Raw genomic sequence first — 14,539 nt, forward strand, 5'->3', positions numbered from 1 at the left:
GCATTCATTTAGGCCAACAGGAGCTACATCCACTAACAGCTGCTCGTCTGACTCTCTCACACGACACGGCCATATCATATCCTTCTACTTTATTAGAAACAGACAGCTGATCCAGGGTTTGAATGAAGGCAGCTGTAGTTTTTTTGTTTTTTTGACATCTTTGTATATTAGACATGGCCAGAAGTCAATTTGTGTTGGATTTATCCAAAATCATCTTGCTAAAACTGGAAATATTTCAATAATTTGTACAGCACTTTTTTTTTTAAACCTCTGAACACCCCTGAATCCACTTTTACAAACAAACATAAACTTGCATCTGGACACTGATGAACTAATTTACTGTGAATAGTAGATCAAGCAATTTGCATGTTAATAGCAGTGACGTGAAAACAACTCATTACATTTACATTACACTTTGGGCATTTGTCCAGACAGAGAGAGAGAGAGACAGCGGGACGAGCTCAAATACCCCAATTACAACCATCAAAAACAATCAGCGGCATGGATAAAGAAAAAAATATCCTAGTCGGCGTCCCCATTCATACCAAAAATCTCTCATATGATTTAATTCGAGTATTCTCCAGTGACTGATTAACAGTAAATGTCTATTACAAGCCAATTCATGAAGCCAAAGCTGAATGAATAAAACATGACTCAGCCTGTGTGGAGTTAATAGATTCGCTGAATTAACCAGCCGCAGCTCCTCTAAAGCTATATGAGAGAATTATTCTGTGACTGTGGTGACGACTCTTTAAGTTATCATGTAGTCAGCTACGAATGCTAAATGCGTGTGCGTGCCTGCGTACGTGAAACCCATATGAGAGTACTTAGTTACTCCCATGTTGTTGTATTTGTACATGTGTGTTTTTACACTGTAAACTGGCTTTTTTTTTTTTTTTTTTTACTTTATCCCAGGATTTCTTCGTTCATTTGTGTTTGTTAGTCCACCAAAACATGTGTCCCCTAAATCTTCTTTGTGTGTGAAAGTAGTGCAGAGATTGTATCTTTAACTGCCATCTATCAAGAAAATCATACAGCCATTCACCGAATGGCCCGAATCGTGAACTCATTACATTCAAGTGTGTGTGTGTGTGTGTGTGTGTGTGTGTGTGTGTGTGTGTGTGTGTGTGTGTGTGTGTGTGTGTGTGTGTGTGTGTGTGTGTGTGTGTGTGTGTGTGTGTGTGTGTGCGCGCGCACAGTGAATAACAGGGATAATTTAGTCATTAAGAGATAGGTGGGGGGTAAGAAGGTAATCAGGCGTGTATTTAAGTATTTAAAGCTGGTTTTTTTCAGACACATGAAGCTGTCCGGTCAGTCAGTCTGATTACACTCCTCCAATCACAACTAATCTCTCCCACTGTTTCAGGGCCTCTCACTTTTGCCAGACCAACGACTTGTAATGTTGAGTATTTTGCACATTTATCACCTCAAAAAAGTAGAATGACAGCAGATGTAAAAGTTTGTTGTAGTGATAACGGAATAAAAGTTTCTGGGGAACCAATGTTCTGCAACTATCGATAAAAATCGTTCTCACTTTTGTTGCAATAAATTGAACAGCATCTGGTGCACAATCTCTTTTTGCACAAACAAGACATAAATAAATGATTCTACAACACTGAACGTAGCACTTTAACGAACCAATCACTAAAGACTGAATACCATGACCAGGACTTTCAAAGTCAGGAAATGTGGTTTTACAAAAGGGGGGACTAGTCCCATCTGGGGTGACCGAAAGGTAGGATACAGCAGAAGTGACCTCAACTGAAGTGCAGTATTTATCTAATTTCCCTCTGAATATTTAGCTTTCAACCCTGAGTTGAAAGCTAAATATGATCTAATCTGGGGCACTGGAATGTCCCATTTGAGTGCCATTTGGGTTGAAAGAAAGCAAAGTTAGAGAAAAAGTGTCCTCACCTGCTTTTGCCTCATGTTTGGAGTGCTCCTGCTTCACTAGCATGTACATGATATACCTCTCTCCATAGTGTAACCTGAGGGTTCAATGTGTGATGGTCGGCTCACTCTTATGCGGAGGACACAGCAGGATGGAGACGGATACTGTCTGCAACAGTCACTTTACTTCATCCACCTTTTTCAGTCACGATACAACACTACTTCCTGGTTACACCCGCCAGTCATCAGGCACATGTCTCAAGTGACCAATGAACTGTTAGAAAGGTGCTATCTGCTTCTGAGAGAGTGGGTTCGAGTCCCATCTGGGGTGCTAGAATATGAGATTGCAGCAGTGGGGTCATCACCTGAAACGTTGTTTCTGTCTCAGCTCCCTCTGAGAACTTTGCTGTCAAGCATCACTTGATAAGGCACTTTCTCCTAACTAAGGATTGTTGTTTTAAGTTCTAGAAATGGAGGATACAGCAGAAAGGCTTTTACCTGAAATCTTGCTTTTGTTTCTTCTGCTTGCTTTGAGGCCTCACTTGTCTAACAGATAAGGCACTGTCTCCTAAACCAAATAATTCTGTTTTAGTCCCATTTGGGTGACAGAAACTGAGGATACAGAAAGAGTATCCTCGTCTGGAATGCTGCTTTTGCCTCATCTTTGGAATGCCCTGTTACACGAGCATTTCCCTCTCTACATAGGCTCTCTATGAACTAGTGGATTATGAGCCCCAGTGGCCTAATGGATAAGGCACTGGCCTCCTAAGCCAGGGATTGTGGGTTCGAGTCCCATCTGGGGTGGTAAAATGAGCTTTGGTATGGAGTGCCCAGCTCATATTGTTGTTCTTGTCTGAGAATAGTGCTTACAAGCCCCATTTGCCAAATGGATACTGATCTTCTAGGCCAGTTAACGTTATTAGTTAAGTCCCATCTGGAGTAGTCCTCCTCTTGAGTACACTGTTGTTTCATCTCTGTATGAAATCCTACCATTCAAGTACCAAGAACAAGACTCTTCCTGAACATACAAATGGACAAGGCCACTTCCTTGTCGTCAAACAAATGAGCTGGCCCTGTCCATTTGTCTTTTTGACTCCCATGTGGAGTGACAGCAAGTGAGGATACATCACCTGAAATACTAGTTTTGTCTTACATTTACTTCATTATGTCTGTTTCTACATTACCTTAATCGTCTATGTCCCATCGTGGTTGACAAAAAGAGTGGACAGCAGTGTTCGGGTTCTCCCTAGGAACAGTACTTATATCTCACCTTTTTATAAGACTCTATCTTTCAAATCCCAGTGGCTGGACTGGATTATAAGACCCTGGTCTCCAAACCAGACATGGTGCGATCAAGTCCTGTCAACAAGCAGAAGAGTGCTGATAGCATAACCTTCATGTCTGTTAAATGAAACCTTCTGTTTCAAGTTTTGCCCCTCCTGAGTCCAGGAGATTACCATAACATCACCAATTTCTCCCACTGTGCAAAACTGATTTTCTGAAATGCAACTTTCTGAGACTTAAAAACAAGTCTTTCGCTGCCAAATAACTCCAAAATATTCAACCTAACACATAATTATTTATTTAAACCTTCTCCCTTCCCCACATCCCCTCTTACAAAATTCTGTGTCTTTCAGATTTCATTACGAGGTCAAAACAGCTTCGTCACACATGCAGTGAATGCAGTTGGGGATTAATGTACCATACAGAAACATTAAATAGGTGCAAATTCACGACATACTCGGAGGCCCCTGTCGCACTGCCGGTCTGTTTCAGAGCTGTTGCACCTTCACCCCGATCCTCAACATCTGAATGAATGGCTGCAAGGCGTTATGGACATCATTGTCGTTCCACTTCTATTGTGCCTTTGTGCCAGCATGCCAATTAATAACTGAGGCACAAGTGTGTGTGTGTGTGCTGTCCTGCTGCTTTGCACCTTCACCTGTTCACACACACACTAATGAGCTTCAGCTCACACCTACATCATCAATTAAGTTTTTAAAAAAGACTGACTGGATATAAAAGGTTTTATTGGAAATCCTTATGATGATAGTTTACCATGGGTTGCTGTGTGATTCACACAAAAAATATTTCTCAATTGTTTATTTTACTGGTTGTTTTTTTTTTTTTTTTTTCACTTCGTCATTAGTTCCCAGAGATAAAGTCAAATCTAAATGTGCAGTGACCCTGAACCACATAACAACCTCAGAGTCAATGTGTTTAAGTGGAGCTGAAATCCTTTTCTAATTACAGCAATTCCAAATGAAAAAAAGGAAAAAGCAAAACTCCTCCGTCTGTCTGAGGAAAACCTCTGTGGTGATGAGAAGGGAAGTGACCACAGCATAGAGCTCCCACAGAGAGATAGACACACACACACACACACACACACATACACACACGATGGTGGACATCACAATCCCTGGACACATTTTTTGGTTCCTGTTCCAAAGGCGAGCCCACTGCTCACTGTAGATGTGAGACATACACAAACCTCGGCTGTTCAAAGACATGAGGATTCGCCTCGGCAGAAATAGCACAACAAAGAGCGAAGTGGGCAGAGATCCTGGAAATGCTCTGTGTAAATACACGAAGGGAAGCTTTTATCTTCAAATGTAACCACGCACGTGCAGCAACGCACACATTTATACACACTCCCTCCAAACACACACATACACGCACACACACACACACGCACATGTATTCAAGGACATACAGGCACATGTACAGAATCAGTGCCGACATTAATGAGTGCTCACAGGCACAAAACACTACTTTAGGAGGACTTCACATTTTCACTTTGAGATTTCATTAGAGCTAAATTCCCACCTGGGAGAACACGGTTTTCCTTTTTCCCACTCCTTGTAATTTCTAGGCCATGACTCCAGCCTCATCATATTCATCACATGGACCTTCTGAGTTTCTCCTGTGTAAAGAATTTGTAACCAGTTGGTTTATTGGTCCACAGGAGCGCCGGAGTAGAGCGATGCATTTACCTTGGACGCCTTCAGAATGCTTTTAATTTGAGAGGGCTTCTCGGTAAATAGAGTTAAGAGGGCAAACGATCAAATCGCCAAATCCTCTTTTAATTACGACACGCAGATTGCATTCTCATTACTTTTGAACAGTCATGTTTGTCGACCCCAAACAGCAAAACACTCAACGTAGGTCAGAGCGTGAGTTCCTTCCTTACTTAGGATCAACTCCAAGAGCATCAGATGCAGCACCGGTCACACAGACTTCATGATGATGACCTCTTTTTCTCCAGTGAGGAAGAGCCACACCCAGCTGCTGCCACCGCAAGGTGAAAACACAACTGTTGACAAATGGAGAACTGATGCAGCCTCACGGGCACATGCTTGAAAAGACGAGTCGGTCGGTTTTTGAATTTCCTCTCTCTGCGTTGAGTAGTTTTATATACTGCAGGTTTTTGCAGGAGAAAATGTATTAATTTGGCCCCGAGCCAAGAAATAATGAATTTGGTGGCAATCTGGGTCTGGGATTTCCGCCAACTGATCATCTAAATATTTCTTTGTTCGCCAAATCTGAAACTAACTGACATAGACACTTTTTCCAGTCGCAAAGGAGGAGCTTTGCTCTCAAGAAGTCACTTTAAGTTAAGGAGGACGTCTATAGGTGTGAAGCACCAAATAGTTTCCAAGACGCCGGCAAACATCTGCTGGAAATAGGTTTAAGGTCGATAAAACAACCTCAGGACTGTTTTCTTTTCTTGCAAGAAAAACACAGTAGTGTTGACCCTATACCCAGAATGTCAATATCGATCCATCTCATATACTGCTTTACCTACACATATGGAGTTGGGGAAAGCGAGGAATATGGATTGAACACAGAAATAGACGGCGATACACGTTCATATCCTAGAGTCAATTCGCCTCAAATTCATGTTTAGGGACTGCGAGAGGAAACCGGGAGGAATCATACACACACATAGGGCGAAAATCCAAAGTCCACACACTTTCAGAAAATCATACAGAGACGTTGTCACCTGTTTGCTGTTTTGAGCAGTAAAGTAGTGAACATTCCTCACAGAGCTCCAGCTGCTTGTCTTGATCATCTGGAGCATTTATGGTTTATTTTAGGGATTGCAGGTGAACCCACCTTCATGTTTCTGCAGAAAAAGTACGGGCCATGTCTTGCAATAGTGGTCATGTGTAGTTAAAGTTCACATTTCTGAGCACTGAACAAAAAAAATGCAACAAAAAAGCTCTAATTCCTCTTTCGGGTGTCTTAGAGTATCGACGATGAAGTCCATCCACACTTTGAAAGTGCTGCTACAACCGGGATGTATTTGACACAGGTGTGTATAACAGGGAGGGAAATAACAAGACAAGTATGGACGGAAAGGGAAAGTGGTTTGATTCCCATCTGTTGCACGGTGTTAAAGGAAGACGGAAGGCAAAAGAGTGAGAGAACTTGTAATGAAAAGACCTTGAGAAAGACAAGAAATGATTCTCATGCTGCTTCTTACCGGAGTGACTGAACTGCAGTCTTGGTTGAGATGCTCTCCATGCGCCCGTTAATGAGACCCCAAGATGGGCCAGCAGGACCGCCGTCAGCAGCCAGTGCATCCTGCACCTCACGAGTGAAACGCTGAAGTCAGTCTAGAATCTCAGGTGAGGTGCCCAAAGGAAGTGGTTGTCTATTCAAAAAGAAAGAAATCCTCTCAGGAGGTAAATGTCCAGGTCACACCGACGTGTCAGGCTTCAGTTAGTCCAGCTCCTTTAAATAAAGTACCTAGAGCACTCAAATGCACACACCCACTCTACCTTGTGTGTGTTTGTATTTATGTCTATGTGTGTGTGTGTCTGTGTGTGTGTGTGTGTGTGTGTGTGTGTGTGTGTGTGTGTAGGGGGGGGCTTCAGAGACATAGAAGAAAATATATTCCAAGAAGAAGAAAAAAAAACTAAGTCGTCTCTCTGCTGCTTCCTCGCAGCTTGACAGCTCTCTTCTGTTCTGTCTCTCGTCCCAGCTCCTCTCTGCATGTGCTCTCTCTCTCTCTCTCTCTCTCTCTCTCTCTCTCTCTCTCTCTCTCTCTCTCTCTGGGAGGCGGAGGGAGAAAGATCCCAGATCTTTGTGGCCACCCTGTATACACACACACCCACCCACACACACACACACACACACACACACACACACACACACACACACACACACACACACACACACACACAAGTGCAGACGCGCTCGCCTATTCACCGCTCACAGAAAACCCAGTTAAAGTGGAAATGAGACAGACAAATCAGCTTTCATCTTTATTCACGTCTCTCTCACTCCCCCTCTTTTCTTCATCCCTCTTTTCTTTCCACAGTCCCTCTCTCTCACTCCTTCCCCTCCGCTGTCTCTATCAAGAAGTTTTTAATATGTGACTAACTTGGATATTATTTATTTTGAAAAACCAAAACAAACCTCAAGGAGCACAAAAGGGGAAAGAAAAAGAAGAGATAAATAAAAGTAACAAAGATTTAAAAAAAAAAAAAAAGAAAGAAAGAAAGAAGAACAATACCTTGAACATAAATGTCTACACAGACATGAACAATGATTTGTTTTAGCTGTTCAGGAGCAGCAGCTTGTCAAACAGCCTAGATGATGATTTGATGATGATGAGCCCGGCGGCAGCGCCTCCTGAATCAAGAAGCCCTCAGACTGTGAGCAGGTTGATGAGAGGAGAGCAACTCAAGACACGTGAGCCAAGGAGTGCGTTAAAAGTAAAGTTCCCGCAACAAATTCCAAAACCAAACCCTCTCTCTCCTCCAACAACTCGCTCCGCTCTCTCATTATTTCCTCCGCGCTCACTCCTAACCCAAATGCAATCATTAAAACCCCGCGCCTTCTTTTCCCGCTCGGTTATTTTCATTAGATGGCGGCTCACATGGGGTACAGGCTGAATTTTTCACCAGCTCAAGTTCAATCACGGGCTAGCGGGGACAATTTATTCATTCTCTGGGATAAATAATGAATTTAGGTTGCGTGCAAATGAACCGGCGTACTACTCCCTCTCAGGATTTCTGATTCGTAAATGATTTATTCTCCACGCTTGTTTGTTTATGTATAATTAGTGATGGGTGTTCGTTTTTTGTTTTTTTATCTGATTGTGACCCAGCAGTTTAATTATATGATGAAGATGTCCTTTAAATTGATGTTTGCACAACCTCTTACAGCTTCCAAGTTGGCCGAGGAGCGTGTGGTCAATCCCGCCTGTTAATGATCTAATTAGTGATGAGAAGGAGTCGATGGTGGAGTGACCTTGAGTGGGACGGTGGCCGGGGCTGCAAGCCTTCGCTAATTAACATTAAATGATTCTGTTGACATGATGACAAAATAAAGATTTGTTACAAGGGTGTAAAAACCACTTGGTCCTTTGCTGCAACGTATGTTTAAATGTCTGATTTCAGCCTCTTCTGCCTCTTTAGACTCTTTTTATTGGTTGGTCGTTGGGTCCTGCTGGTAAGTAGTATAAACCTTCTTATCTTATATTAGGCCCCATTTACACGACAAAGTTTCAAGTGACAATGCATTGCTCTTAGGTTTTCTTTTCAGAAAAGTTTCACATTTACACAGCAAAGTATTATCGACGACGTCTCGTTCACACAGAAACGGCGGAAACGCTGAGTGTAATTTTCATTTTTGGCCACTAGTAGTTTCTGTTGTTTGTTTTTGTCATGAAGCCACACACACACGCATGCGTGCAGAGAGCAGTGCACTACAAACATGAACAGTTGGAGTACACAGACATTTGTATGGACAGACGATTGCTTTTACAGGCTACTCTCAATAACTGCATAGTCACAGGAGAATATCCACTTGGAGTTGCAGTGGCTTCAAGCACCATTGTCGTCCGTTTTCACTTGAAAAAGGTGCGTAAGAGCCAAAAGCTTCAAGAACTGTTGTGTGTGCTTCTTTTACTGACTCAATACACCATCCTGTGGTGTGAAAATGTATTGCAATACTAAAAGAGGCTGGTACAACTTCAATAACTTTGGTAACTTCAGTAGATACATACACGATGGCTTTGGAAAGGAAATCATGGCTCTTAGTATTTAATCATTCAGGTCCCAATTTATGACTATATTGATTTACATTAAACTAAGACAACATGTTGTACCTTTATGAAACATAAGTAGTCTTTTTCCTGGCTACACCTCTCATTGTTTTGATTCTCTTAACGCCAATGGTTGTCATCTCGCAAACTTAAATGATCATGAAGTGAAGTTAGCGTATTCAAATAGAGCACAACAGAACTTCACAAAGGTTCGACTTCAAACACTATTTTGCCGTATTTAGACTTTATTAACAGACTTTTGTTAACGTTAGCAGAAGTTTTTACATTTGAAACTGTAAATGTGTTGCATTAGATATAAAAGGCAGCACACGCTGGACCTCGAAATGAACTGCTCACTGTAATATTCGATGTTGGTTGAGACATTTTATATTAACATTCATACAATAGCAAATCATGAAACCGTCTATAGAAACTATCAACATCAGTTTAGTAAATGTGATGCTGGTTACAGGGTCAAACTTTGGGGAGAAAAATAAGGACTCCTGAAAGCATTTTGGAGAAGATAAAGTCTGCAGCTTCAGAATGAGCTCCTGCAGACTTTAAAGAGTCCGGTTGCATGGAAACTTGCTGGAAAAGGAAACTACTCAACGGACACAAACGATGAAAGCAGTGTAAGCAAACAATGCATTTTCACAATCAGGAAGAACTTTTTGTTGTTACGGTTGAATAACTTTGAATTATTATTAGTTTTGGAGGGCTTTCTGTGGAGCTTGCGTGTTCACCATGTGCGTGTTTTCTCCAGGTACTCTGGTTTAATCCCAAATGTCCGTCACATGAATTATCCATCGGTGTAAGTGTGTGTGATTCGGTGATTCTCTGTGATTTCCCGGTGATGTCCAGGATGTACCTTGCAAATTGGACAAATTAGTAAGAAGATGAATGGAAAACAGACTTTTTACTTTGTCTTCTATCCTATAGATTGTTTTTCTTCTTCCTGAGGGTCTGGTTGGCACCACTTCTCGTGTCACGTGTAGTTGGAAAACAACTATGTTGATTCAAAGGCTCTGCATGCTACATCCACCTTAAAAACATTGACTATTGACAGTAACTCCTAAACTCACACGGACAATCCTCACTGATCAGTCGGCCTGTTAATTACAACTAATGACCTCCCGGGTGGCTGGGACAAAAGGCCTCCGCTTTCCGTCTGACAAGTGACGTTGATGAGTCGATTAGCATTTTGTTCTGCCGGTTAAGACCATTGTTGCCGCTCTCAGAACTCGGCGCTGCTCTTCTGCACTGAGCACCGAAACACACACTTCCATTAGCTCAGTCACATTCCCTGTGTTCCATGAAGTGAGCGAGAATAGTAGCGTTAATGAGTGCTCATTGCTCCCTCTTCCGCTCGCGTCATGGCCTCTTTTATATAATGCCACCGCCCAGGGAGAACATGCAAAAGTCCACAGAAAGACCCGAAACACGGTGATTCTCGCTGTGAGGTGGGAGTGCAAACCAGTTAGTGCATGCCAGTTAGGTTTATTAAGTAAATTACATTTCAAATATAAATAAAGACAAATTAGTCCTTTAAATGTTCGAACCATAAATATAATACAAGAATGAAAACTCTCCAAACTGAGACGTTGGCTGGGCTGTGAGTGTGTTTTCAAATCAGGTGGGACTCTGCTGCCACCTTATGTTTCTTCTGGCTGCTCGCCTGACAGAGATCTGACAAATAGACGTCTGGATTTGTTTCTGTGCTGACGGCTCGTGACTTTGTCCACCTTTCTGGTGTCCAAAACACATCAATACCCGAAAACTAAACAGTGAAGACGTGGATAAAAGAGGAAATTAACTTTTTCCAAGTGGTAGTTCAATTGAAGTCAGCACACTTTGATATGTAGTGACATATTTTGACCGCTAGATGTCAGTGTCGTACGAGGTAAATTCGGACTGCGCTAGAACAGGGAACGTACTGAAGATAACAAAGTAGTTAAAAGATATTAAAATGTAGTGTTCAGTGGAAATTGGTTGCATGTTTGCTTTGTATATTTTGTTTATTTATGACTGTGTTTGTTGATCTACTGCTTTTGGCTCTAGAAACGTTTGCTCTTAATGTTTCTATCTAAAAATCCCCCCTGTTCCGTGTCGCATTAGATGTCTAATTGATATGTTAGTTACTTTACTGAAATACATTTTGTTTACATATTCTGTGCTCATGCCAGAAGAGCTTTACGTTGCTTATGGAGTGTGTATTGCGTGCGACTGGGAGTGTTTTCGTTATTGCCATCAGGTTTAATCACACAGAGTAATTAGATGTGAAATACTCCACCAGATGTGGATTTTATGACAGGGTGGAGTACGCGTGTTTTCGGGGGAGTGCATTTGACTTGACCGTCCCCGTCCTGCGCGCTCCCGTCGTGATGTGTTGGAACCTTCTGTACGGGAGCGCGCCTGACGGGAGCGCGCTTCTCGGCACCGTAACGTTGAAGTTAGAATAAAGCGGCAAAATAGGGTGAAAAACACTTTGTCGTTGTTGTGAATGAGATAGTGGGGAATTATATTAAATTAGACATTGTGTGATGTTGTATTTCTTTTTTTTTTTTTTTCCTATATAAAAGGATCCCCAACTGTTGTCCCAACAGGTAAACAGAGACAAGGGGCAGGGCGCTGCGTTTAAGGGCTAAAAATAAAACTTTTGGAGACAACAGAATAGGTGGGCGGTGTGATGACTCACAATCATGGGGCAATCCTTGTCAAAACCTCCGTCCAAGTCATAACAAAAAAAAAAAGAGCCCAGACAGAGACAGAGGACTGAGCCGTACCAGTCCCGAGTCATCACCAGAGATCCTCTATTCGAACAGATGCACCACACTGAAGCTCAATCTGGAACATTGCATCGGAGTATAAAAGCTGAAGGGGAATTTAGAGACAGTGTGTGGGAGATCTCCTCCCAGAAAATTACAGAAGGTGTTGAAATACTTTACCAATTAAACCAGAATAATGAATACAATTAATAGATAATAACCTAATTATTCACAATCATTCATGATTTTTTTTTCTTGGGTGCAATCAGTGGGAAACTGTCATTGAGTCAGAATTATAGTCATTGTATGTATCTCTGCACTTATTAAACACAAGAAATGTAATCATCCACTGTACACAATAATGCCCTTTTCCATAGATTTAGAGATGCAGACAGCCTAAACCTCATAGAAACATCAATCTGGAACTCCTGCTATGAAGTGCATTGAACAGTTATGTAATAACTAAAAGTCTCTGCAGCAGCCTGTGGATTGTTGTTGACAGGCTGAAGAAAATCAGGCTCACTGTGACTCCCTCATGGTGAGTCAGAGGATGTGGTGGAGAAGAAACCTTAAAAAAATAAAAATAAAAAATCCAGCACATTATACAGAGGTGCCATTTTAGCGTTATAAAAACATGGTGAACCTCAGGCCCATGATGAAATCAGTTTCAGTGATAGATAGATAGATAGATAGATAGATAGATAGATAGATAGATGGATGGATGGATGGATGGATGGATGGATGGATGGATGGATGGATGGATGGATGGATGGATGGATGGATGGACGGACGGACGGACGGACGGACGGACGGACGGACGGACGGACGGACAGACAGACAGACAGACAGACAGACAGACAGACAGACAGACAGACAGATAGATAGATAGATAGATAGATAGATAGATAGATAGATAGATAGATAGATAGATAGACACTCATAACACTCAAAATAGAAATAATTTTATAAAATATAGGTTGATTATTCAAACATGTCTGGAACAAAGTCTAAAGTTGTCATCTACTAGCTAATAACTGTAACTTGATTGAAATGGCCAAATCACACCATTCATATTTTTCAAAAAGAAGGAAAATGTCTAAAACAATTCATGGAAAGCGCCAAATGTGTTAACTGAAAAAAAAAAGCGTCAGAGTGAGAGGTCTATCATTTTTGCCCATCCTCCTCCTTCGACGCAGATAATAGGCTCTGTGTAACCCGCCCAGTCTCCCCATCCTTCACTCCGATTGGTTAACTCGGTCCCTCTCCCTCTCCTCCCATTGGCCCGCTCGCACGGACAATGAGCTCATATTGGTTAAAAATAGTTGGGCTCGCGCGTGTCTAAAAATAGAGGCGTATATAAAGCGGGCGGCTGCACCGAGCAGCGCGCTAGTCCTGCTCGGCTGGCTGAGACGCAGAGAGGGAGAAAGTGAGACATGCAGAGGGGAGAGAAGAAACCGCCGTATCGTCACTCTCTGCACCCTCCCTCCGGCTCATTCCTCCGCAAAGTGTTGCACCAGAGGCAGCGTTTTGTCTTACATGGTGCCCGGTCGCCGCTGCTGGGTGGAGCAGGCAGTGACGAACTTCCTTCCTCTTTGGCTTTCTGGGTTCGGTCTGAATAAAAACTCGGGTCCTTCTCCCCCAAGCAGAGCTCCCAGGAACACGGGAGGTGTTTTAATAAGTAATGAACAATAATAAGGCTTGCATATGGCTGCTTAAGTTATAAATACAGGAGTTGTCTCAAGCAACTGGTTTATACCTCCATCAACTCTGCTCCTCTCAGTGGAAACCCTCTGGAGTGTTGCTGGAATCATCTGTTCAAAATCACCCAGATTTGTGATGTTTCTAATACTTTTTTTTTTATTATTATTATTATCAGTGAAGGTTAACATGTGCCCTCCTCCAGGCACATTGACCAGCGATCCTTCTCAGTCAGAGGAGTCTCTCACATCCACCCACTCCTCTTGTGATCCATTGTTGGAGACCTGTCCTCCTACTATCCTTCCATTTTCCATATATATTTATCCCTCCTCCTCCTCCTCCTCCTCCTCCTCCTCCTCCTGCTCCTATATACCACACAGATCTATCATATGAGCTGTTGAAGGTCACCCTCGCTAAATATATACCATAAAAAAAGTGCAGGTGCGAGGGAATTTAAACCACCTTATTATATTTTAAAGGAATAAAACAAGAATTGAGGCAAGCACTATGAATCAGAAAAGCTCTTCTGTGTCTGCCAGGCGATGCACTGTCACCATAGTGAGACGGTCCCTGGTTCAACTCCTGGGTTGCAGGCCACTCTATTGATATGTGGGTTTTTAAGGTACTCTGTTTTCCTCCTACAGATTAAAAACATGAGTTTGAGATTATTTGTTGACTCATAGTGGTGAATGCTGGTGCGTTTGCCCTGCGATGGCCTGATGACCGCTCTGGGTTCTACCCTGCATTCAGTCAACTGGGACCAAAGCAGTGTAGAAGATGGATAGATGTTTATCCTTCACATGAACAGTGTCACTGCAAGGATGGAAACTCCTGTCTTCAATTAAAGAAGCTGGAAGCAGAAAAGAAAAAGAAAAAACCCTGCTCCTTTGTTAATTCATGCGGGAGTTGTAAAAATACAATTCAGAGGGTTTAAGAAACAGTATGTTCTGTATGTTAACATATACCACATGGAAACAAAACCGGTATATTCCATCAGACCACTCATATTTTATTGCTGGGTTTCCACTCCTCCGCGCTGCCTTACACAACTTGGATTGTTGGAGGCAGAGCAGCTCCCCAACGCTCTCCTCTCCCATCGACATCCAGCATCGTCCCACACAAGCTGAAA

The 14,539-nt window shown here is 42.3% G+C and overlaps 1 protein-coding gene across 2 annotated transcripts in view; it reads right to left on the minus strand.

Annotated features, from left to right (window-relative positions):
• Nucleotides 1–6,890, minus strand: part of sema3h (sema domain, immunoglobulin domain (Ig), short basic domain, secreted, (semaphorin) 3H) — a 60,435-nt gene extending 53,545 nt beyond the window's left edge. Inside the window, exon 1 of one of the 2 annotated variants that reach the window (XM_080470589.1) lies at nucleotides 6,377–6,890. In XM_080470589.1, coding sequence (XP_080326715.1) covers nucleotides 6,377–6,476 — 100 coding nt within the window. In that variant the 5' untranslated portion in view covers nucleotides 6,477–6,890. The remainder of the gene's footprint in view (nucleotides 1–6,376) is intronic. The other variant, XM_080470590.1, reaches the window with a different exon arrangement.
• Nucleotides 6,891–14,539: the final 7,649 nt, after the last annotated feature.

Source organism: Lipophrys pholis (assembly GCF_963383615.2).
Source record: "Lipophrys pholis genome assembly, chromosome: 8".
NCBI classification, from domain to species: Eukaryota; Metazoa; Chordata; class Actinopteri; order Blenniiformes; family Blenniidae; genus Lipophrys; species Lipophrys pholis.